Source organism: Oncorhynchus keta, chromosome 14 (assembly GCF_023373465.1).
Source record: "Oncorhynchus keta strain PuntledgeMale-10-30-2019 chromosome 14, Oket_V2, whole genome shotgun sequence".
Taxonomy (NCBI): domain Eukaryota; kingdom Metazoa; phylum Chordata; class Actinopteri; order Salmoniformes; family Salmonidae; genus Oncorhynchus; species Oncorhynchus keta.
In genome coordinates, this window is record NC_068434.1 from 59,924,603 (window position 1) to 59,951,742 (window position 27,140).

At 44.7% G+C, this 27,140-nt stretch overlaps 1 protein-coding gene across 1 annotated transcript in view; it reads left to right on the forward strand.

Annotated features, from left to right (window-relative positions):
* The window catches only part of LOC118394137 (neural-cadherin-like), a 192,308-nt gene that overhangs the window by 111,558 nt on the left and 53,610 nt on the right, over window positions 1-27,140 (forward strand). Inside the window, exons 15-21 of the mRNA XM_052462059.1 lie at window positions 1,597-1,783; window positions 3,641-3,784; window positions 5,465-5,748; window positions 6,741-8,355; window positions 8,928-9,021; window positions 10,091-10,275; window positions 20,813-21,039. Coding sequence (XP_052318019.1) covers window positions 1,597-1,783; window positions 3,641-3,784; window positions 5,465-5,748; window positions 6,741-8,355; window positions 8,928-9,021; window positions 10,091-10,275; window positions 20,813-21,039 — 2,736 coding nt within the window. The remainder of the gene's footprint in view (window positions 1-1,596; window positions 1,784-3,640; window positions 3,785-5,464; window positions 5,749-6,740; window positions 8,356-8,927; window positions 9,022-10,090; window positions 10,276-20,812; window positions 21,040-27,140) is intronic.

Genomic DNA, 27,140 nt, shown 5'->3' on the forward strand with positions numbered 1-27,140 from the left:
TCCACCCTTTCCTGCAGTTAAATGACCTCGTGGCCTCATGGGTGGAACGTTCTTTATATTTTTCATATTTTTCATAATTAACAAACGTTATATTTCTTTAACGGAATGAAAACCCGGTGTTTCTATGTCCAGCGGCTCTGTGATATTTCAGTCATCTGTGATGCATATAAAGTGTAATATTGGGATGCAAACTCCAAATTGAATCCATTTCAACTCTATATGTGACATGGTACAGGTGTCTTCTTCTTTTTAAGCCCAGAACCCTGTATGTGGGATGTATACTTCAAAGTAGATTTGTTTAATACTACCAATAAACACTCTGTGTGACCCTGATTTAGCCCACTGCAGTAAAAGATTGTTAAGGATGCAAGTGTTGAGAGGACACACACACACACACACACACACACACACACACACACACACACACACACACACACACACACACACACACACACACACACACAAACAGAAGGGTGCACTTGAGCGCACACTTTCTCGCATGCATACACACGCACTCACACTCACACTCACAGCATTGTCTGCGTTTCCTGCTGCTTTTCTGTGTGTATCTCTTTCTTGATCTCTGTCTTGCTCTCAATAGACACACAATCATGTATCCACACACACACACGCACATTCCAACACGCACACAAACAGTATGGGTAGTCTACTCATAATTGAATTCCCAGTACGAGGACACCATGGCTATTGGCACAGGGGTACATAAAATGTACTCGGTTCTTTGCAGGCACAGTGTCCTTGGCTGCTGAATTGCTTGCTCTCGCCGAGGCAGGCTGAATCATAGATGCCATGCAGGCCCACATTTAGATAATGAGGATCATTGGTGGGCGTGAATATGAAAGAAAAAAAATAATTCACAGCTGTTTCAATTTGGGAGTCTTTTTTTACAAATAACTTGACCCCGACAACCTTTTTATTATGGCATTACATTTGAATTCAGCCTTTAATTGTTGCTCTTCCCCTCTATTCATTTTCTGACCCACGCCGTTTCGATCCTCTCTCTCAATGAATTCTGTTGAATTACTTTCCTGCTGCTGTTGAATGCCATTGATAGCTCGTCGACAGAGCTTTTATTCGGTTTGAATATTAAACATTACGTTCATTCTTCGTTGGTGAATAGACTTCAGGCTCCTGCTTTAAGCCGAATTATAATGACGTAGCTTTGTTTTATCAATACACATCAAAAATTGTCACAGGGTCACATGTGGTTTGGGTCACATCCAGCCCAATAGAGAGATAAATGAATCATATGCATGGTGTGTTAGACTATTTTTAGAGACTCTGCTGTTTGACTAAAACTATTATTCTCTCTCCCCCTGTCTCACTGACCTATCTTTGGTAATCCTTACTCTGTATCTCTGTCTTCCTTGTCTCTCTCACGTTCATCCTTTCTTTCTCATCCCTCGTGTATCTCCAACATCCTGTCCTCTCTGTCCTCTCTTACTCCATTCATATCCTTCACCTTCTCCATGCCACTCTCTTTAACCTCGTCCTTCATTCTCTTGTACCCTGGTCTCCTGCTCTCCCTCCACCACTTCCTCCTCCTCTCCCTCTCTCTATCTCTGTCTGTCTCAGATCTCCTACTCCCTGCTGAAAGACCGCAGTGGGGACTACCAGTACTTCCGGATTGATCCCGAGCTGGGCTCCATCTACACAGAGGCTGTGTTTGACCGTGAGACCAAAGGCTCCTACCTGCTGGAGGTCAAGTCAGTGGACGGCTGGGAGTCAGCCCGACCTGGGAAACATGGACAGCCCAACTCAGGTGAGACCAGCTCAGATCATCTCGTCAGCTCAACGGGGCTTGAGGGTGGTGGAGGACGAGAGAGAGAACAGCAATGCATGCAGCATGCACACAGTAGCACGCCGTATCAAATTGTGACGACATAGGAATACAATGTGTGCATTGTCTAAGTACATTTCAATACATTTTAAAATGCACCCCATTTCCCTGACAGGCCTTGGTACAACAGTAGGAGGGCTGGGGTTTGGATGGCAGTCTCAAGACGTCATTTAAGTCTGAGCTGCGGCTTGTCTCTCTGGTGGGGGGGGATCCTCTCTCTCTCTCCACCAGATATGCTCATCTCTCCCCAGAGGGGACTCTCACCCGCTGATGAACAACCAGACAGGGTCTTATGGAGAATGCATTTTTCATTCATATTATCATAGATGATTAAAAGTTGCTCTCAGTCGTCTTCGCCCTATATGACATTTCTGACAGCGTAAACACCACTTAAATATTAAAAAGGCCAGGGAGTTAAAAAAAGATGATCTGTGTGATTTTGCAGTGCTATAAATATTAGATGAGGATGATATAAAGAGAAGTGGAGACCAGGGGCTTCAGAGTGATGGAGACTCCTCCCAGAACACTGCTCTGTTGCTTAGCATGTAGAATGAGTCTCTATAGGGCCCTCAACTCTCCATCCCTCACTATACTTCCTCTCTCCCTCCCAGCAACAGGCACCTACATCCTGCCTTATACGACATACTGACATGATGGTGTGAATCATGGAGGGAGAAAACACATTTGCACATGCAACACACACGCACACACACACACACACACACACACACACACACACACACACACACACACACACACACACACACACACACACACACACACACACACACACACACACACACACACACACACACACACACACACACACACACACACACACACACACACACACACGTTCTCAATCTATAATCTCTCTCTCCCTCTCACTCGATTAAAGAGTATCCTGAATGAAATTGGAGGAGCCCAGGAGTAGGGCGATGGTGTAATCGATGATAGCAGTGTTGAAGAAGGGTTGTAAACATAACCTTGGTGCAATAGCAGTGTTGACGGGGAAAGAGCAATCTGTCACGGTATTGACACTGCGTACTTTCCACACTTCTCTCTGTGTGTGTCTGGAACACAGAAGAGGAAGGAGACACACCGATTGACGATGGCTGTGTCTGCCCAAACAGATATGTTCTCCTTCTCCTCTCCTCTGACAGACTCAGAAAGGTGTAAAAGGTTGGAGGTTGTGGCTTGTTTCGCTGCCAGGCTGCATTATCTCTGTGTTAAACTGCAAGCTATCTTTGCAACCAGCTTACACAATTGATCTTCGCTTGAAGAGTGTATTGCAAATTATGTTCCTTTTTATACACATATCAAAGGGAGCATATTATATTGGCGTGGGGAAAGGGAACATATTATACTGGCTACCACCCCTCCTCCCCTCAATGGGCTCTTTTCACATCTGCCTACGGATTGCTTCAGAAAGAAAAGAGTCAGATGGAGAGAGAGAGAGAGAGAGAGAGAGAGAGAGAGAGAGAGAGAGAGAGAGAGAGAGAGAGAGAGAGGGAGAGAGAGAGAGAGAGAGAGAGAGAGAGAGAGAGAGAGAGAGAGAGAGAGAGAGAGAGAGAGAGAGAGAGAGAGAGAGAGAGAGAGAGAGAGCAAGATGGAGAGATGTGAGGAATAATAGAGGGTGAAGATAGGAGGATGGAGGGAGAAATAGAGGGATAAAGAAGAGCGAGGGAAAGGGGGGGGATATGTTCAGTTTGACAGAATAAGAGCGGGCATGGCATTTAATCTCTCACTCCGTGCTCTCTCTCTCTCTTCTTCCTTCAGACACGGCGTACGTGAGGGTTTTCATCAGCGATGTGAACGACAACAAGCCTGTCTTTGCTCAGACGGTGTATGAAGTCGACGTGGATGAGGATGCAGACGTGGGCTTTGCCGTCCTGACTGTCAGTGCTAATGACGAGGATGAAGGTACGTGGTGGAGAGGGAGGAAACAAGCCACTCCCCTGTCATTCTCACTCTCCCTGGGCTCAGTGAACGTGTGAGAGGTTACGAGGCCTCTCCATCTCTCCTCAGGTCGTAACCCTGAATGCCCTATTTTTATAAAGTATGTTTCACATCGATGTCATGTCATGAATTGTTTGGCGTGTCATATTCCTTGTCAAGGTACTGCAGTGTATACAGAATATAAATCAGAATATACATTTTTTCGTAAGTCTCCGTATGGCTTCCCCATAGCTCAAAAAGGACATCCTTAACATCCCAATAGGCTCATCAAATCCCAGGCCAGGGGCTGCACACATGCCGCACACAGCAACTCTACTCTCTCTCTCCTGCAGCGAGCGCTGTAATGACTCTCATCATACAGGCACCATCCGTACCCCTCTCCCATCCGTCTCATCCTATACTAACACACTGCCTGTTAGTCACCTGACTCGCCCTCATTCAGCCGACTCTAGCTCACACGACCCGCTACAAGAAATCCATTGTGAAGCATATCACCTCCCTTGGTGCTGCGGCAGCTAGCTATTGCGGTGAGGGCTTTTTATCAGTCTGCTACGGGAATAGGGGAGGAGGGGAGAAGGGGTGGGGGGGCATAGCTCCATATTATCAGACATTTATCATGTCGGATCGGGTAGGCCTGTGGAGCGGCAACCACCTCTCTGTGATGAATGGGTTCGGGCTGCGCCACCAGCTCCATCTCTGCAATCTCAACACACAGAGCCACTCGTGAGAGGACAGTCTCCGGGCCACTTTGGGTAATAAAGCACACACGCGGGGGCCAGCTATGCTGATGGCCCGACACCCCCGAGGAGATTATCACCACCCAGGGAGCTAGGGAACTAGGAACACAGTGAAAGAGAGAGAGAGAGAGAGAGAGAGAGAGAGAGAGAGAGAGAGAGAGAGAGACAGTGAGGTCTTTCTCCTTTACTGTGCTGATAAGTGGAATCAGATTGTTTCTTTTTGTTCTCCTCCTGTCAGCATAACAACTTCTAACCAGGGAAAGTGGGATTTTTTTATATATTTTTTAACACGCACAAGTGGGAATAGGATTTCTCTTGTGTTTGTTTATTCATTTTGTTTGTTTACTCTGCGTTGCTCGCTCTGTGCATGCATGGTCTCCACTGGGATTTGAACTCAGCCGTTTGAAGGGGGAGAGGAAGCTCAAATGAAAACATATCTATTCACAAGTCATTCTAATGTTTCATTAGCACTGTTGCCAACACAACAAAATACTCAGGATTAGGGATTAGTCCTCTGCTCTGTTCTGGCGTCCTCACTTTCATGTTGCAAATAAGCTATGAATATCTTGTCTTTGGAGATTCCTCCATTCTCCCTCTCCTGAGTTGTAATTTATTGAATCTGTTTGAGATTCCAAAGAGTCTCCTCTCAATAATTGGATTCTGTATAGAGCTGCTGATCAGCTAATATACTTTAGGACAATTGCTTTGTGAAGCAAAAAAACAGCAAAAAAACTTCCTAAAATGTTAAGCCGACCTCATACCTGGATTCAGTCAGATTTCATTTGAAAAACCGAAAGTTCAATTCCTGAAAATGTTACCTATATATGTTAAATGGTGTGTATGTGATGCTCATGGTGGCCCACTCTGCTTACTACTTATATCTCGGTCACCACATTGTTCTGTTTAGGCGCCAATGCTAAGCTCCGTTACCAGATCACGTCTGGCAACACTGGCGGGGTTTTTGACGTGGAACCAGAGGTGGGCACCATCTTCATCGCTCAGCCTCTGGACTACGAGCGGAACAAGGGCTACAAGCTGCTGGTGCTGGCGTCGGACGGGAAGTGGGAGGACTATGCGGATGTGATGGTCAACGTGGTCAACAAGAACGACGAGGCGCCAGTGTTCACGGTCAACGAGTACTACGGCTCTGTGACTGAAGAGCTGGATGGATCGCCTGTGTTCGTGCTTCAGGTATGTCTGAAACGCTCATTGAGTCCAGCAGTAATCTGTATTTGTCACGTTATTATGACAGCATGACAGCAGTTATTTTGACAGCAGCACAAATGATCTCTTAAGTCATCGCACGTGTGCTAGTAGAAAATGAGGGGGAATAGTACGATGTACAGTATCAGATGTCTACAATCTCAGGAGAGTGTTTTGTCACCAACTCAACCGTGTTATACAATGCTATCTATCTGTCAATGGGAAAGGCTGAGGTTTTGATGTGTATTTCACATTTTCTCTCCGTAATCATTTGAATGCTTTTCCATCACCATCTGAAGAGCTTAAAATTATAACGTTCGATCGGCATTTTTGTCAAAACTGAGTTACGGGCATAGCCTTCGTTTTGTAAAATATTCTGTACCTACTGCAAACCCGAATTGAAGAAAACAAGATAACAATTATGCCAGCTAATTATCTCAGAATAATAGAACCTTAGAGTCCCAAGGTCACACAGTTCTGTCATTCAGAGTGTGAGTCATTGTGCGCCAGGAGGTTACAAGACACTCTATTACCCAAAGCCTTTATGACTGAATTGCATGAGATGACATCATGCTGTTTTTCATTCCATCCCTGTTTTATAAGATTCTTCGGATGGGACGTCTGGTAGAAGCTTTAGCCCACTAGCAGTTTTTCCCCCACCATTGCATGGTAGCTCATTGGTTTCATTTCACCTACAAAACCTGACGCTCTGCAATTCTCATGGTAGATTTTAACATGTTGCTCTGCCTGGGGATTGATTGGGGCTGAGGTCAGGAGAGTGAAAGTTGTGCACATAGCTGATAAACTAGAGTTGATCACTGTGCAGAGCAGGTAGGTGTGAAGTTAACACTTCAACCAACCTGATGGATGACACCAAGTCAGCCAGCTTCAATAATTAAACAGTGCTGAACTCCATTAAAGAAAGTTGGCGCGCTGCAGATTAAAAAGCTTCACCGAGCACATTCCCTTTGATGTTGTAGGTAACTGCTACTGACCCAGATAAGGATGCTGACCAGGAGGCCCTGCGGTACTCCCTCCATGGCCAGGGAGCCGAGAGCCAGTTCATTATTGATGAGGTGACGGGGAAGATCTACGCTCAGAGGACTCTGAACCGGGAGGAGCGGGCCGTGTGGAGGTTTGTGGTCCTGGCCACAGATGAGGGCGGCGAGGGTCTGACCGGATTCACTGACGTCATCATCAACGTGTGGGACATCAACGACAACGCGCCCGTCTTCACCTGTGCCCCCGATTGTCATGGTAACGTGCCGGAGAACTCTGCCCCCGGCACCTCTGTTATGGAGATGACGGCCACCGACCTGGACGACTCGGCCGTGGGCCAGAACGCTGTGCTCTCCTATAGGATTGTGGGTGATACGGGTACAGGTGGCAGCGGCTCTGACATGTTCAGCATTAACCCATCCACGGGCACCATCTCGGTGGCAATGAGTGGCCTGGACCGGGAGCAGGCAGAGGCCTACCTGCTGGTGGTGGAGGCCAGGGACGGGGGTGGCATGATGGGCACGGGTACCGCCACCATCAAGGTGACAGATGTGAATGACCACGCACCCAGGTTCACAGAGCGGTTCTGCCTGGCCAGGGTTCCTGAGAGCAGTGAGCCCAACGCGGTGGTGCTGGAGATGTCTGCTGAGGACTGGGACATGGGAGAGAACGCCCAGCTTACCTTCAGTGTGGTGGCAGGCGACCCGGAGCAGAAGTTCTCCATGGTGAGCCACCGGCAGGAGCAACGAGGCACCCTGAGACTGAAGAAGAGGCTGGATTACGAGAGGACAAGTGAGCAGCGCTTCAACCTCACCCTGAAGGTCGAAGACCTGGACTTCTCAAGCTTCATCCACTGTATCATAGAGGTAGAGGACTGTAACGACCACACACCCATCTTCATCGCGCTCTCCCAGCCGCCGGCGCCCCTGGCCGAGGACGTGCCTGTGGGCAGCAGTGTGGCCAGGCTGACGGCCAGCGACTCTGACTCAGGCCAAAACAAGGAGATCACCTACAAAATCCTCCAGGAGTCAGACATTCTGGGCCAGTTCTCTGTAGACCAGTCTGGTCTAGTCACTGTGACCAGCGCTCTGGACAGAGAGACAGCAGCGCAGCACCACCTGGTCATCCTGGCTACTGACCACGGCTCTCCGGCTTTGACGGGCAGCACCGTCATTCAACTGACTCTGCTGGACGTCAACGACAACGGGCCGGAGTTTGAGGCAGTGTACACCCCAGTGGTGTGGGAGAACATCGCTGGTCCCCAGCTGGTCAGACTCAACCAGACCTCCACACTGCTGCGGGCCGTAGACCGAGACTCAGCGGAGAACGGATCTCCATTCTACTTCAGCCTTCCCTTAGAGCTAAACCACAGCAACGACTTCTACCTGCAGGATAACGGAAACGGCACGGCCACCATCACAGCCCTGAGGGCCTTCGACCGGGAGAGGCAGAAAGAGTTCCACCTGCAGATCATCATGAGTGACAGCGGCCATCCACCCAAGACGGTCACTAACACTCTGACCATCACCATAGGAGACGAGAACGACCATGCTCACCAGGCAGGAGAGAAGGAGATTTTTGTCAACAGTCACAGAGGTGAGATCACTGCCATCATCAATACACTATAATGCATGAATTCATGAATAGCACAGCAATGAGAGAACAAATTCACAAAGCAATATATGAATGTGGAGCAAATCGTTTGACCCTCAGTCTGACCTTGTCCAAGGCTTGAAGGTTGTGCTACAACCGGGAGTTTATGAAAAGAAGCCATGTCTCTCTTGTTGTTCTGGCGCCTTTTGTAGGAGCCGCTGTAGGAGCGAGCAATTAGGTATAGCTGAGTCTCTTTTCTCCTCTTCAGGGTTGACTATCTATTCCAGGTGTATTCCTCTCCTTTCACAAAATGAGTCAATACATCATGTTCCTCTTGTTAAAGTGCAATGGAAAGCTACTGGTAGTATGTGTTGACTAGTTTCTTTCAGACACATTTTCTTGTTGCCTTGCGGTAATTATGATGGCCTTTCTCTCTCTACAAGCATTCACATGCAGCCTGCTGTTTTCAGAATACTTTAATGTCCATGTGAACAGTGCTCTTTTTGACTATACCCCTTCATGACACACACACAGAGACACACACCCTTGAGAGAATCAATGTTCTTTGCCGATAGGGAGGATGCCGACCACTGTCCTGGGGAAGGTCTACGCCCCGGATCCTGATGATTGGGACAACAAGACCTATGCCTTTGAGGGACATGTGCCCAAGTAAGACATCTCTAGCTCTCTTCCTCTGTATTTCTCTCTTTCCCTCCCTCCGTCCCCCTCTCTCAACTCCATAAAACCTTGAGAGTGATGTCTCCCGACAGCATCTCTGTCATTGATGCTGTGGACCTGCACCTGCGACGAAGGTGTGAGACGAGCAGAGCAGAGGAACCCTGAGCGACAGGGTGTTTTTGAGACGGTTGCCTTGAGATCTCTGTGAAGGCTCAGCAGCTACAGTGGTGTTCAGAACACATCATACCATGTGACACCTTGACGGCCTCACATCCAGAAGCATGATCACTACCACTGCCACCTGCACTGCACTCACATATATGAACTCAGATTGACTGTAGCTTTCCTCCCAGAGAATCTGTTCTTTCAACACACATAGCTACAGTATGTTGCTGAAGAGTTAATATTTCATCGAGCATCTCTCATCTTCACTCGAGTAGAGAAACCTCTGCATTACTCAATAGGGAAATGGTTGGAGTCCAGTTTACTAATTTTGACACTTCATATAAAACACGGTTGGATTTGAAGATGATTAACCAGCTCATCTCAATGTCTCCTTCGCTATTTGATGTGCCTGGGATCTTGCTTTGATTCCCAGTGTAATTAAACTTGAATGAGCTCAATTACAAAAGAAGTATGAGGTTGTGGACCACAAGGAGATGCTTCCTCTCATCTTTTTAAAAATCTTTTCTCTTTTATAATCTCCCCTTCCCCTCCCCCTCCCCTTCTTTCCTCTATCCTTTCCTCTCTTCCTCCCTCCCTCCCTCTCTAACTCTCTCCTCCCCCATAATTTCCTCTTTTGTCTTGTTATATCCTCTCTCTTTCTGCTGTCTTTTATCTATTCCTTCTTTAATTCTGCTGTTTTGAATCTTTGTGTCTTAATCTCCTCTCTCTGGTTCCCAAAGACTCTCAGTAATGTCTTGTCTTTTATGTCAGCCCAGTATTCATTCACAGTGGTGTATCACCAAATCTATCTACAACTCCACCACAGGCTGATAATTTTACATGTGATATATGAAGAACTGATGTTGCCGATCTGTTTTTTTTTATGCCTCCTCAGTTACTTCCTCCTGAACAAGCGGACGGGATTCCTGATCATTAAGGAGAACGCTCCCCCGGGCAGCTATGAGTTTCAGGTGCGCGTGTCAGACGGAGTGTGGCCAGACGCTGTCTCTGGGGTAACAGTGTATGTGAGGGAGCTGCGTGACGAGGCCATCTACAACTCTGGATCCCTCCGCCTGGCAGGTACAGTACAGAACACATGCCCTCTGAACCGTGACCTATGACCTGGGACCGAATTGTTTTATATTGTTTTGTGTTGTCACATGAAGGTTATTTCTCATTTTTCTAAGGATATATATTTTCACGATACAATGCGTGGGTTAGTAACAGTGGAAATGGGTAATTCGTGGAAATATGTCATTTTGAAATTGTAATTAGACAATGTTATGCTTCCTCAGCACTTTCATTTTGGGTGTCAAGTATGGTCTGATACACCGCTTATGTGTGTGAAAATTAAATGTACTTTGGAAGAAATGGTCTACGGCTGAGGGGATTTGATGATTTCTGAGCTATTTAAATGAGAAGAGAGAGGGAGAAATAGCGGAGGGAGTCACGGCTCATATAAGCTGATAAAAGGGATTTGCTTCAAATTCCAAAAACAGCAGCAGGCCAATGTATTCACACCAACCAGGAGCCTTTACATTACAGCTGGTGGTTATATACTGTATATGATTATTTGGGTAAACAGGATGTTTTATAATATGTTACTGTAATATGTTACTGTAATATGTTACTGTAAGTGATGAAAATGGAACCAAAATCTCCCGTAACGATTGTTTGTTTGTTCTCTTCTTCAGCCCATTTAATCTACAGTAGAGCCGTCTGGTTTCGTACACTTCTTAGCCCGGGTATTTCGAGTGCATCCTCTAAACGACAACAATATCCACTGCATTTAGAGAGCTGTGGAGTGTGTATTGATTGAAATGGCTCAGGCCATAAAAGGTCTGTTGAAGTTGAACAATATGTCAACAACTGCTATAGTGCTGAGCACTGAGCCAGCGCAACCCAGAGTGCAGCAAAACTCGGTTTTTCATTTATCTGACTCATCTGCATATAATCTTATGTATTTATCCTCACAGTTAAGTGTTTTACCATTTTCTTTTTAGGAAAACGAGGGAAACGTTTAGAACAATTTGACATAAACAATTGCATTCATGAGTTTATTGACGTTCATTATTTTATCATATTAAAAACCAATAAGGTCCGCCAAATCCAAAAACAGATACAAATGAATTTAGATAAATACTGTAAGTACAGAAATTGTTTCCTCGGTGGGAAATGAATATTCAACTAGTCCGTTTCAACTGTGTGGAGTTTGGAGTTTGTGACTGCAAGCTTATTACAGTATTATAGACACTATGTCCTGCGATGCCCTAGATTAAGCCCTTACCTTCTAACAACTCTTGTGTTGCCTGTGAGCAATGTGTGTGTTCGCGGGAGTCTCCGATGTTCATAGAAAGCTTTTAGTAGTTTGTAGCTTAAACCATTCAGACTCTACAGACGTTTTTATTAAAAGACCCGGACCTCTTCGGGATCCACCCTTGTCTCACAAACACCGGTTTCGCTCATCCCCCATTAATCACACAGACTTTGGTTGGTATCTACGGACGTCGAAGGAAGAGGTGAATCCAATGGTACAACCCCGAAGATTGTAGCTGAAACACACAATGTTAAAACAGGGATAGAAGTTCAAAATGTTCGATGTTGAAACTTTTGGTTCAATATACATTTGTAGACACAACCCAGAAGATGTTAAATGTCAACACCAAGACTGCCCCCAATCCAAAAGCATTTGTAAACAGCAATTACCCGAAGAGAATTAGGGATTGTGGAAGCGATTTTCAGGTTGTTTCACAAATAAAGCACTCTGTAAACATTCTCATGGATTCCAAGTCTGAAGGATTATGAAAAATTCTACTTATAGTATTACTGACATAGCCTCGATGACATTTTAAATTCCATTTCAAGAACAAATGTGGAAGGCAATAAGGACATGTACTGTTAAATCTTATTTTGGTAGATTAAGGCTCTTTATGGAAAACTCACAGGAGAAATTGATTGAAAGGTGAAATGTGTGATAAATAGTGAATCCTTTAGACACCCACACCAGTTCACATAAGCATATAAACTCAGCAAGAAAAAGAAACGTCCCTTTTTCAGGACCCTGTCATTCAAAGATAATTCGTAAAAATCCAAATAACTTCACATCTTCATTGTAAAGGGTTTAAACACTATTTCTCATGCTTGTTCAATGAACCATAAACAATTGATGAACATGCACCTGTGGAACGGTCGTTAAGACACTAACAGCAAACAGACGGTAGGCGGTTAAGGTCACAGTTATGAAAACTTAGGACACTCAAGAGGCCTTTCTACTGACTCTTAAAAACACCCCAACAAAAAGATGCCCAGGGTCCCTGCTCATCTGCGTGAACATGTCTTAGGCTACAGGGAGACAGGACAGACAGGTGCTCGCCCTCAGAGTGGCAGACCACGTGTAACAACACCTGCACAGGATTGGTACATCTGAACATCACACCTGCGGGACAGGATGGCAACAACAACTGCCCGAGTTACACCCGGAACGCACAATCCCTCCATCAGAGCTCAGCCTGTCTACAATAGGCTGAGAGAGGCTGGACTGAGGGCTTGTAGGACTGTTGTAAGGCAGGTCCTCACCAGACATCACCAGCAACAACGTCGCCTATGGTGACAAACTCACCGTCACTGGACCAGACAGGACTGGCAAAAAGTGCTCTTCACTGATGAGTCATGGTTTTGTCTCACCAGGGGTGATGGTCGGATTTGCGTTTATTGTCAAAGGAATGAGCATTACCTCGAGGCCTGTACTCTGGAGCGAGATCGATTTGGAGGTGGAGGGTCTGTCATGGTCTGGGGTGGTGTGTCACAGCATCATCGGACTGAGCTTGTTGTCATTGCAGGCAATCTCAATGCTGTGCGTTACAGAGAAGACATCCTCCTCTCTCATGTGGTACCCTTCCTGCAGGCTCATCGTGACATGACCCTCCAGCATGACAATGCCACCAGCCATACTGCTCGTTCTGTGCGTGATTTCCTGCAAGACAGGAATGTCAGTGTTCTGCCATGGCCAGTGAAGAGCCCGGATCTCAATCCCATTGAGAACGTCTGGGACCTGTTGGATTCGAGGGTGAGGGCTAGTGCCATTCCCCCCAGAAATGTCTGGGAACTTGCAGGTGCCACATCTCACAGCAAGAACTGGCAAATCTGGTGCAGTCCATGAGGAGGAGATGCATTGCCATACTTAATGCAGCTGGTGGCCACACCAGATACTGACTGTTACTTTTGATTTGAACCCCCCTTTGATCAGGGACATATTATTCCATTTATGTTAGTCACATGTCTGTGGAACTTCAGTTTATGTCTCAGTTGTTGAATCTTGTTATGTTCATTCAAATATTTCCACGTGTTAAGTTTGCTGAAAATAAACGCAGTAGACCGTGAGAGGACGTTCCTTTTTTTAGTACATCCTCAAAGAAACACACACACACACACATACACACATAGCTTTATTTTTGTGAAATTTCAGGATTTTGTGGGGAGTAAAAAATGTTGACCATTAAAAATCCTATTTTCCCTAACCCTTAACCTAAGCCTAACTTTAACCCAACCTTAACCCCAAAAGCCCTAACCCGAAACCTAACCCTAACCTTAGAATTACAATGGGCCAGTGCAATTCAGGGTAAACACCCCCATAAACAGACATACTACAAACCTAACCTTAACCCCAAAACACTAAATCTAATCCTTAAGCTTAAAATAGCATTTTAACAAATTCAGGACATGAAATAAGTCCAGACTTTTCAAACTATTTATTGTTTTCCTACCTTGTCAGGCCATTCAAGTGAATTATTAGGACGTTGGGGTCCTGATAAGGAAGGAAAACAAGTACACACACTCTCACTCTGTTTCGCTCTCTCTCTCAAATGCACAGCCCTCTGGGGAATGTCTAGTATGTTGAATAAAGAACTTTGAAACAGCTTGAGTGTGTACTTTTCTGGCTGTGAGATTAGTTTGAAAAAGTTAAAAGTTGAATCCCTCTATCCCTCATTCCATTCCTCCCCCCATCCCTCCCTTCTGTCTAACTCTGTGGCCCACCTCACCTGTTTGCATCTCTCTAAGGTCCTGTTTCAGGCGATCAATAGAAAAGAGAAATTGGAAAAAATATCTTCAGTTCCCCTCTGGGATTAACACCAATACTAACCTCTGAGTCTGTCTCAAGGTCCTATTGACCCAGTCAACTGAGACCCCCTACTCTGTCACCATCAGCGTGTCTGTCTGCTGACCTGACATGACAGGGGCATGCTAGTCTCTTTTAATGGAGGTATTTGTATTTGTATTTACTGTCCCCCTACGTAAATATTTGGACAGTGAAGCTGAAACTTTGAATTTGGCTCTGTCCTCCACCATTTTGGATTTGAGATCAAACGTTTAATATGAGGCAACAGTACAGAATGGCACCTTTTATTTGAGGGTATTTTCATACATACCTGTTCTACCATTTAGAAATCACTGCACTTTATGTGTCGAGTCCCCCCATTTGAAGGTGTATAATTATTTTGACAAATTCACTTGGTATTAACTTTAGTCAAAAGTTTTGTATCCCAGATTCCTAGCACACAATGACTACATCAAGCTTATGACTCTACAAATGTGTTGGATGCATTTGCAGTTTGTTCTGGTTGTGTTTCGGGTTATGTTGTGCCCCAATAGAAATCAATGGTTAATAATGTATTGTGTCATTTTGGAGTCACTTTTATTGTAAATAAGACTGGAATATGTTTCTGAACACTTCTACATTCATGTGGATGCTACCATGATTAGGGACCATCATGAATGAATAATGAATAATGATGAGTGAGAAAGTTACAGATTAAAGTGACTCCAAAATGACACTACATTATTTACAATTCATTTCTATTGGGCACAACATCATCCGAAACACAACCAAAACAAACTGCACATACATCCAACAAGTATGTAGTCACAAGCTTGATGTATTCATTGCATGCTAGGAATATGGGACCAAATACTAAACTATTGACTAAATGTTATATACTATAAGTGAATTTGTCCAAATACTCATGACACCCTTAAGAATTTTGCCAGCTTGATGTCACTCAATTTTTTAAAAATGATCTTGCTGCTCAACAACTCAGTGAGTTCATTCTGTATTTGGTGGTCAAGGTAGCTGGTGGTGTGACTCGAGGTCCCTTTTTGGACAGGGTTAAGGTGCTCTTTCATGATTGGATCAAATTGTCCAAATACGTAGGGGACAGTAAATACAAACTACGTCCATTAAAAGAGACTAGCATGCCCCTGTCATGTCAGGTCAGCAGACAGACACGCTGATGGTGACAGAGTAGGGGGTCTCAGTTGACTGGGTCAATAGGACCTTGAGACAGACTCAGAGGTTAGTATTGGTGTTAATCCCAGAAGGGAACTGAAGATATTTTTTTCTAAATTCTCTTTTTTATTGATCCCCTGAAACAGGACCTTGGAGAGATGCAAACAGGTGAGGTGGGCCCCAGAGTTAGGCAGAAGGGAGGGATGGGGGGAGGAAGGGAATGAGGGATAGAGGGATTCAACCTCTTTGAGGAAATGTCCATTTGATGGAGAGTACGGTGTTTCTGTGTGTCCCATTAGTGCCAGATTTCTAACTGCCAGAGACTGCACAATAACAGTCAGACGTGTCAACACCTCTCTCCATCTTGTCCTCTCAAGCTCCATAAGTGCCATCTCATGTTTATCAATTGCTTCCCATTTTTTGATCCTCATTGACAGTTCATTCCTTGTTTTCATGCAGTTTTGGAGTTCTGGACTGCTGTCGTGCGAAGTCAGCAAAGAACTTGCATGTCTGTCAGTCCTTGAGTTTTCTAAATACATTTTCTTCTTAGAAAATATTTTGCAGCAGAAGCAGAAGAGGATGTTGTTTCTTTCAGAATACACCAATCAACTTCTAGGGATATTTGTTCACCACTCACCAAGGTCTTCCTGAAATACTGGTGGTGGCAACTTCTTCCGTCACTCTCATTCCTTGGGAAAACAAAGTTAGGTGGTACCTCACTTGGTCATCTGCAAACTGGTTGTGTCCGAATTCTGTCGGTCAGAACCGAAGGCCCGTCAGCAGGGTCTGTAGACAGTGGTTCATCCTCAGCAGCAGGATTTGGTGGGGATACTGCTACAGGCATTTCTAACGGAGAGCACATGGGCATTAGTTGGGTCATTAAATGGGTCTTCCTCATCCTCAGGCTCAGACAACATTTGTGAAGACACCTGTGTGGCTGAGGAGGTGGATGGCTCCTCATCCTGATTCTCTGAGATCATTTCTGAAGAGGCCTGTGTGGCTGAGGAGGTGGATGGCTCCTCATCCTGATTCTCTGAGATCATTTCTGAAGAGGCCTGTGTGGCTGAGGAGGTGGATGGCTCCTCATCCTGATTCTCTGAGATCATTTCTGAAGAGGCCTGTGTGGCTGAGGAGGTAGATGACTCCTCATCCTGGCCAGTGCCAGAGGGTACTCCAAACATTTCCAGAAGTGTCCCTGAATTTGCATTAAATACAGTATATGAGTCTGACACCCTGACACCCTAAATACATTATGCACAATTTATCAAACTTTCAGAATAGGAACCAAATGAACCATACAACCTCCTTGGCTAATTATAGGGATAAGACACCTCAAAATATTAAATATATCACAAAATATCAGCATAATAGACGTCTTTTAAGTTAGCCAACAGCATTGGAAATTCCCCTTAATGAGCTCAGGACCTAGTCAATACTATCACCGAAAATCTTTATGATGTCACCCCAATGAAACTTAACCAAATCCATAATCTACTAGTTAGGTGGTAATCATTTTGCTGCAGGCTACACACATTATCATGATGAAACTGTGTGAAATGATATCCAATGTTATGTAAGCTAGTTGGACAGGAAACGAAATAGTGTCGCCCTATGTGTAATAGCATAGCAAGCAACATAGCAACATAGGCTAACAACATAAGTGTTATACTAGCCTATTTCATTGCATACATAATATTATACTCATAAAGAGATGACATCGCTGCAAATCTTTGTCTTTTGCGCGTTTCTCCTCATCTTCTTTCCTCTTTTTCCTAAACTGGGCGCCTGATGGCTTAGACCTTTTCTTATCCATTTGTGTTGATTTGGCACGAATACATTACCCATCCCTCAACACTGTCAACCAAGAGTCAAGACTAAACCAATTCACCTTGGTGGTGTGCAGACTGGTTTTATATTATTCTTAACAATTTCGCATAAAACCAGAAAAAAATGCAACAATACATACAGTTAACATACACTTAGGTTTGAGTCATTAAAACTCGTTTTTTCAACCACTCCACACATGTCTTTTTAACAAACTATAGTTTTGGCAAGTCAGTGTGAACTTCTACTTTGTGCACGACACAAGTCATTTTTCCAACAATTGTTTACAAACAGATTATTTCACTTATAATTCACTGTATCACAATTCCAGTGGGTCAGAAGTTTACATACACTAAGTTGACTGTGCCTTTAAACAGCTTGGAAAATTCCAGAAAAAGATGTCATGGCTTTAGAAGCCATTAGAAAAAAAAATTGTAGACCTCCACAAGTCTGGTTCATCCTTGGAAGCAATTTCCAAACGCCTGAAGGTACCACATTCATCTGTACAAACAATAGTACGCAAATATAAACACCATGGGACCATGCAGCGTCATACCACTCAGGAAGGAGACGCATTCTGTCTCCTAGAGATGAACGTACTTTGGTGCGAGAAATGCAAATCAATCCCAGAACAACAGCAAAGGACCTTGTGAAGATGCTGGAGAAAACAGGTGTAAAAGTATCTGTATCCACAGTAAAACAAGTCCTATATCAACATATCTTGAAAGGCCGCTCAGCAAGGAAGAAGCCATTGCTCCAGAAGCTGCATAAAAAAAGCCAGACTACGGTATGCAACTGCACATGGGCCATTAATGACCATCGTTATGTTTGGAGGAAAAAGGGGGAGGTTTGCAAGCCGAAGAAGACCATACCAACCATGAAGCACGAGGGTGGGAGCATCATGTTGTGGGGTGCTTTGCTGCAGGAGGGACTGGTGCACTTCACAAAATAGATGGCATCATGAGGGAGGAAAATGATGTGGATATATTGAAGGAACATCTCAAGACATCAGTCAGGAAGTTAAAGCTTGGTCACAAATGGGTCTTCCAAATGGACAATGACCCCAAGCATACTTCCAAAGTTGTGGCAACATGGCTTAAGGACAACAAATTCAAGGTATTGGAGTGGCCATCACAAAGCCCTGACCTCAATCCCATAAAAAATGTGTGGGCAGAACTGAAAAAGCGGGTGTGAGCAAGCAGGCCTACAAACCTGACTCCGTTACATCAGCTCTGGCAGGAGGAATTGGCCAAAGTTCACCCAACTTATTGTGGGAAGCTTGTGGAAGGCTTCCCGAAACATTTGACCCAAGTTAAACAATATTAAGGCAATGCTACCAAATACTAATTGAGTGTATGTAAACTTCTGACCCACTGAGAATGTGATGAATGAAATAAAAGCTGAAATAAATCATAAATGTCAGGAATTGTGAAAACCTGAGTTTAAATGTATTTGGCTAAGGTGTATGCAAACTTACGACTCCAACTGTATATATTCACAGTATTATGAATTTATTTGGTAGCGTTTCGTAGTGTGACTGATTTACTAACTCCATTATTAACGTACAAAGTTAGAGGTGTGCTATTTGATAGATTCCCCTGCTCCCCCTACCTCAGGCTTCCTACCCCTGCCCTCCTCTCCATCTCGTACTTCTGAGTGGGAGACCTTCCCAGGCAGTAGCCTGCCTAGCTCACAAACTAGAATCAGGTCGCCCACTCTGACAAGGTTAATTGTCCCACACGGTGACATGATATCATTGACATGACGTGCAAATGAGAGCTAGAAAACCTATCGCGCAAATGTCACCATTCCAAAGAATTGTGTGCGGGCAGCTGCCCATGTCGCCAACACCTAAATCCGCCACTGTGTGTGTGTGTGTGTGTGTGTGTGTGTGTGTGTGTGTGTGTGTGTGTGTGTGTGTGTGTGTGTGTGTGTGTGTGTGTGTGTGTGTGTGTGTGTGTGTGTGTGTGTGTGTGTGTGTGTGTGTGTGTGTGTGTGTGTGTGTGTATCCCCCTAATGCCCGTGGGAAGGAGAGTCGATGTGATCTTTGCTTTGGATCAAAGCCAGGTGTCAATCTGTCCCTCCGTGTTAAAGAGAGTCCCTGTCTGTCTCCCACCGCACTGGTAATGAGACCAGACAGACGGCAGTAGCATCGGCAGCAGCATCCTCTCGCTGAGTTCCATTTCCATTCTCTTAATGTCAATCTAGGATTCCTCCCTCTGTCTGTTCCCGTGGCCTTAATCACACTGAGCAACACTGGCACTCCTCAGGACCTAATGATCCCAGATTGACACCGCTCAGGTGATCCCAGCATGACACTTAAAGCCTGCCGTCAGCCTGGGGATTAAGAGTGGGAGAGATGAGAGCACACAGACACACACATTGTCAGAAAGTTACACACATGCACTCACATATACACGTCACATGCACGCACACACACATTCAGTCAGACAGTTACACACACTAAACTTTGTAGAAACACCCAAATTCAAAAACATGCATTTATTAAACGTTTCATTCATCAGATATGATTATTGGAGCCTTCTCTCTTAAAACAATGTATAACTATGTCACTGATGTCATTAAAATGGGATGAAATCTCTTTCCCTATCTTTTCCACCTGTCTCCTGTGTGCTGAAGAGTTTCGATTGGAGCAGTAGGGGGACTCTGTCTGTTTCAAACAGGGCCCAGGGGACTGAGGGGAGTGGGGGCAGAGGTAAAGCACAGGGCCGCTGCTCCATCCCCAGCTTCCCTCTCTCTCCTAATCCCATGCTAGAAGGTGTTGGCTCAATTAGAGTCGGCCTCGGCTCAGGAACTTTCTCACCTTAGCACCCTCTCTTTGGCAGCGATGCCGTGCTCCAAATTGAAGTTGAAGGCTGTTCCGTCCTCTACCCCCCCGCTCAATATCCCCGACATGGCCACAGTGGTCTGTCTGTGTGAGCGTTGGCTGTGACTGTGACATTGTGTGGCAGGGCTGGGTGGTGTCTGTCTCGCTGGGCCAGGGCCAATGGCTCTCAGGAAGGGAGAGGAGAGGCGATTGACAGGGCCCGTCAGGTCAGGTCTGGGAACATGGTCCTCACACAACTGTAATGTTCCTTAAATACATCCAGAGCAGTTTTCGAGGACATGCATTTTTCACGAGTACAGCTCTTTATCTTTTAGAAATATATGCTCAGTGTTACAGCCACGGAGTGTCTCTCTAATAAGAGTACAAGTCACAAGCAGATCTTGTCTGTTATTCTGTTTATTGCCTGTATGTTTCTCCTGCTCACTGAAGAGATTTTAGGGATGCATCTGTTCCTGCCTAGGAAAACGAGAGGGACGAGTCATGTGGCATATGTTGGCTTGTATAACTTTGTTTGTGTGTGTGTGTGTGTGTGTGTGTGTGTGTGTGTGTGTGTGTGTGTGTGTGTGTGTGTGTGTGTGTGTGTGTGTGTGTGTGTGTGTGTGTGTGTGTGTGTGTGTGTGTGTGTGTGTGTGTGTGTGTGTGTGTGTGTGTGTGTTTTGCAGACATCACAGCAAAGGATTTTATTGAGCAGCGTGGTAGCCTGAGGAGTCGTTATGAACTGCTGGTGGACTTCCTGTCGGAGATGTTGGCGGTGGGCGTTGACGACATCAACGTCTTCAGCCTGACAGACGTCAGGGAGAGGACGCTGGACGTGCGCTTCGCAGTGCACAGCAGTCCCTTCCTCAGAGCAGAGAGACTACAGGGATACCTCGCCGCTCACAAACAAAAGGTACTGTGCAATGATGACCCAGGAAGTTGTCCTGTTGGATATACTGTGGATTTGCTGTGATTTTCTGTGAATTTAATGAGCCTCACTCAATGTTAAGCATTAGAAAATGCAACCCGAACTCGAACGCCACTGAAAATACACACAGAATTACTGGGCAGGAGACATTTACATGCATGGTCAAATTATGGAAAATGCAGCCAATCAGGGACTGTTGCTAGCCGATTTTGAAGAGAGAGAGGGATTTCAATCGAAAAAAATATGCAATATGTATTTGTGTAGCCTTGTGTTTTTTCCACGTAATGAAAAACATAACCATCTAGTTTTTTTGAGCCGGTTTATGTGGATGTTACGAATAGATTATGTACATTGCAATGTCAAATACAGCATAATATGTCTGAAGCTGTTATTATGGTGCTGTCACTTTGACTACATTAGTTATTGTGGGCTGTGGAGCCTTACAGTGTAGTTGTTACACAGGAACAATCTTTGAAGTTAAACCAGACCATTAAATCGCCTAGTGGTTAACCACGTTGGGCCAGTAACCAAAATGTCGCTGGGTCAAATCCCAAAGCTGACGAGGTGAAACATCTCGGCAAGGCACTTATAACCCTGGTCTGTATAAGAGTGTCTGTTAAATGACTAAATGTACAATTTCAACATTTGAACCTTACCCAACACTTAGACCCTGCTTCATCTTGTTCTGACATCTCTTCATTGAGGCGCACGTTCACTTCCTCTTTCGTGCAGTTGAAAGCTAGAGGGAAATAGGGAGAGAAAGAGATAGAGGGGGGGACAGACAGACTTCGGGAAGGAGAGGGAAATCAGTGAAAGAGAGAAAGAAAGAGAAAGGGAGAGAGAGAAGTGAAGAAGAGAGAGAGGTTGTGGATGCTTCAGGTGTGGTTTGTGGATTGTCCATGCTCTTTCATCTGGATTCCATGTGCCCCTCTGAAATATATTGATCACAAGCGTGGCGAGAGATGGTGAGCGCAGAGAGGGAAATAGGGAGGGGGGACGGCTGCGGTTATTAATGTTTGCAATTCTAGAGCAATGGAAATATGAGACAAAAATATGTTTTCTCTCTCTCTCTCGCTCTCTCTCTCTGTTTCTGACATGGCAATGGAGATTTCCCTTGCTGGTAGAGCATTTCAATTCTTAGTGCACCCCTGACAGTTTTAAGAAAGTAGATATTGGTTTCCTGTGGTTAAATTCATTGATATGTAGACCAAGTTCTATGTTCCTCTTGTAGAAGTAATAAGGCAGCTAGAGAGAAGGGATGTTTTGGTTGATTTTGGGAGAGTGAATGAGGACCCTTTTGTGTTGTAGATCACTGCTTCCAGGCCTTTTGTTGTGAGACTTCACTTCTGGGTTCTGTGTTGTCTGGGTACATGGACAATCCAAAAATTATTATAAGTAAGTTATATCGAAGTATCCAAGCATAGCCCTACATACTCTTTGTCAGTGTCTTGCCAGTCGAGGATATTGAGTAGGAAAATGCCACCCCTAAGTCACATAATAAAAACTGTGTTTTTGAAGTACATTACATTACCAAAAGTATGTGGACACATCATTCCAAAATCATGGGCATTAATATGGAGTTGGTCCCACCTTTGCTGCTATAACAGCCTCCACTCTTCTGGTAAGGCTTTTCACTAGATGTTGGAACATTTCTGCAGGGACTTGCTTCCATTCAGCCACAAAAGCATTAGTGAGGTTGGTCGGGCACTGATGTTGGGTGATTAGGCCTGGCCCGCAGGTGGTGTTCCAATTCATCCCAAAGGTGTTCGACGGGGTTGAGGTCAGGGCTCTGTGCAGGCCAGTCAAGTTCTTCCACACCGATCAGAAATTGTATGCTGTGGTGTTGATTTCCCTTCACTGGAACTAAGGGGTCTAGGCCGAACCATGAAAAACAGCCCCTGACCATTATTCCTCCTCCACCAAACTTTACAGTTGACACTATGCATTTGGGCAGGTAGCGTTCTCAGATTGGTGAAGCGTGATTCATCACTCCAAAGAACACGTTTCCACTGCTCCAGAGTCCAATGGTGGTGGGTTTTACACCACTCCAGCCTACGCTTTGCATTGCGCATGGTGATCTTAGGCGTGGTGTGAGGCTGCTCGGACATGGAAACCCATTTCCCAACAAACAGTTATTGTGCTGACGTTGCTTCCAGAGGCAGTTTGGAACTCGGTAGTGAGTGTTGCATTTTTACGGAAATGTTTGTCTATGGAGATTGGCTGTGTGCTCGATTTTACACACCCGTCAGCAACGGGTGTGGCTGAAATAGCCAAATCTACTAATTTGATGGGGTGTCCACATATTTTTGTATATATATATATTTTCTAGCTCTGTTGGTGATTGGCTCAAGGTCTGTCGCTTCTGAATTGGTTCAGTAGGACATGTGATATTGGTTGTGTTGTGAGTGTAGTGATGGAACAGGCATGGGGAGAGGGAGCTCCTGATGTTTGTAACTTTTAAACAGTGTTTTATTTGTTGCCCCTGATCTCTGACAGCCCATCCCTACCCTATCTCCCCCTGTATGCCCTTCTCCCATTTCCTCTTTCCGCTCTCTCCCAGTGTGCATGTCTCTGGCTTTGAACATTCAAGATCCCCCTGTAGCCTGCTGGGATTGAGGAAGTGGAAATCTCAGCATGCTCCACTCCCAAGGGCTCTCCTCTCTTCTCCCCATTTACCCCTCTGTTTTCCACCTCATATCCCCCTTATGCCCTGCTCCCCCCTCCCCCCCCTCCTCTCTCCTCGTCTCCCGCTCAACCCCTCCCATACACATACCCTGTGATGTGGCACAGGCAGAGACACACTGACAGAAATAGATAACGCCTAAAAACATGAGGTGAGAGACACTTCACACAGTGACAGAGTGACTTTTCTGGTAACAAATTCTATGAAGTCCATATTAATAATGCATTATACAGCATTATGCATGTACTCATAATGCACTGTAACAATGCAGTAACAATGCAGTATAAACCAGTGGCGGTCAGTGCTGTTAAAGATAAGGGAGGACAATTATTTTTTTAATGAGCATGGTCTTATTTCTATTACAGCATATTGGATGACTCTCATTTAAATTCCATTCACCCAGTTCAATGTAACACCGATAGGTTTAGGCTACTACATGATACTCTCATTTTCCATATACCCATTATGACACACATAAAGACTCATAGGCTTATAATTCCGTATACCAATACTCATAATGCATTATATGTATAATCATAATCACTTTTTATGTACAGCAACATAGTGTTTTATAATTGCTGGTCACTTTTTCCTCAACGATCATGCAGCATTATAATTACCATCAGTGTGATACATTTCAATGAGCAGCAAGTTATTATTACTGCATCACAATCTTTGTATGGCATATAGCATACTTATAAAGTCATATTTGATTGATATGGGTAAAGTGATGAAATGCCTAAGGCAGACAGATAACAATCCACCATAAACTGTTACTATACAATTATGAAGTGGTCATTGGTCTGCTTTCAGCGAATGAACCTCTGCACATTTCATGATGACACAACACAAAGCTCTTCATTCTTTTTCTCAAACATAACATACATTGCCTCAAGATCCTACAGATGTAGGACCTTAATGTGAGCTAGTTTGCTACAGTAAGAAAATAATCCTGAAGCAACAGGAAATGTGAATGATTTATGTAGATGATAAGTAATGGACAATTTTGAAGGGGTTGATACGCTTTTCGTAATTACAAGCTTCAGAAGCCTTTTTCAACCTCAACTAAATTAAAGGAAGGTCCTCCTGCAACAGGGGGACCAAATTAAGACCCAACATATGTACAATTGGTACACCTGGATATTATATTAACATAAACAGTTCAAGAAAGAAAAAGGCAAATGAAAAAGTCAAAGCCCAGTGCGACAAAATTCTACAATAACATTAATATTTACAATAACATTGCTCAGCGTGATTTGCATGTACCAATTGAATCTCAGCTTACGTAGGATGAGCAACATCCAATTTGTAAGTCGCTCTGGATAAGAGCATCTGCTAAATGACTTAAATGTAATGTAAATGTAAGCAACACAAATGAGGAAAAGGTTGATGGTTGTACTCAATATTTTTTTTTCAATTAAAAGCAAGAATTTCAGCACCTCGTAGAAAGACCGCAGTTGTACAGGACAAACATGGGTACAAAACTCAACTCAGCTTCGATATAAGAGAACGGAGTTGAGAGTTCCTCAGCTATAAGTGACTATGATTATACTTATAATGCATTATGAGTATTGGTATACAGACTTTGAGTCCATATGAGTCTTTATGTGTGTCTATAACTATTCTTATGCTGTATTGTTATGCTTATTACTGTATTATTGCGATCATAGTGCATTATGAGAACATGTATCATGCTGTCATGTCATTGGCCATGCCGGATTAAGTGATATGACATGCTATTCTATAAAATCCTTTCTCTGTAATTAATATTACCTGATTGAGTTCCGGCGCCGACAGAGATGGCCGCCTCGCTCGCGTTCCTAGGAAACTATGCAGTTTTTTTTTTTTTACGTGTTATTTCTTACATTAGTACCCCAGGTCATCTTAGGTTTCATTACATACAGTCGAGAAGAACTACTGAATATAAGATCAGCGTCAACTCACCATCAGTACGACCAAGAATATGATTTTCGCGACGCGGATCCTGTGTTCTGCCTTTCAACCAGGACAACAGAATGGATCCCAGCCGGCGACCCCCCAAAAAACGACTCCGTAAAAGAGGGAAACGAGGTGGTCTTCTGGTCAGACTCCGGAGACGGGCACATCGTGCACCACTCCCTAGCATACTTCTCGCCAATGTCCAGTCTCTTGACAACAAGGTTGATGAAATTTGAGCAAGGGTAGCATTCCAGAGGGACATCAGAGACTGTAACGTTCTTTGCTTCACGGAAACATGGCTCACTGGAGAGACGCTATCGGAGGCGGTGCAGCCAGCGGGTTTCTCCACGCATCGCGCCGACAGAAACAAACATCTTTCTGGTAAGAAGAGGGGTGGGGGCGTATGCCTTATGGCTAACGAGACATGGTGTGATCAAAGAAACATACAGGAACTCAAATCCTTCTGTTCACCTGATTTAGAATTCCTCACAATCAAATGTCGACCGCATTATCTACCAAGAGAATTCTCTTCGATTATAATCACAGCCGTATATATTCTCCCCCAAGCAGACACATCGATGGCTCTGAACAAACTTTATTTGACTCTTTGCAAACTGGAATTAATTTATCCGGAGGCTGCATTCGTTGTAGCTGGGGATTTTAACAAGGCTAATCTGAAAACAAGACTCCCTAAATTTTATCAGCATATCGATTGCGCAACCAGGGGTGGAAAAACCTTGGATCATTGTTACTCTAACTTCCGCGACGCATATAAGGCCCTGCCCCGCCCTCCTTTCGGAAAAGCTGACCACGACTCCATTTTGTTGATCCCTGCCTACAGACAGAAACTAAAACAAGAAGCTCCCACGCTGAGGTCTGTCCAACGCTGGTCTGACCAAGCTGATTCCACACTCCAAGACTGCTTCCATCACGTGGACTGGGATATGTTTCGTATTGTGTCAGATAACAACATTGACGAATACGCTGATTCGGTGTGCGAGTTCATTAGAACGTGCGTTGAAGATGTCGTTCCCATAGCAACGATTAAAACATTCCCTAACCAGAAACCGTGGATTGATGGCAGCATTCGAGTGAAACTGAAAGCGCGAACCACTGCTTTTAATCAGGGCAAGGTGACTGGTAACATGACCGAATACAAACAGTGCAGCTATTCCCTCCGCAAGGCTATCAAACAAGCTAACCGTCAGTACAGAGACAAAGTAGAATCTCAATTCAACGGCTCAGACACAAGAGGTATGTGGCAGGGTCTACAGTCAATCACGGACTACAAGAAGAAAACCAGCCCAGTCACGGACCAGGATGTCTTGCTCCCAGGCAGACTAAATAACTTTTTTGCCCGCTTTGAGGACAATACAGTGCCACTGACACGGCCTGCAACGGAAACATGCGGACTCTCCTTCACTGCAGCCGAGGTGAGTAAAACATTTAAACGTGTTAACCCTCG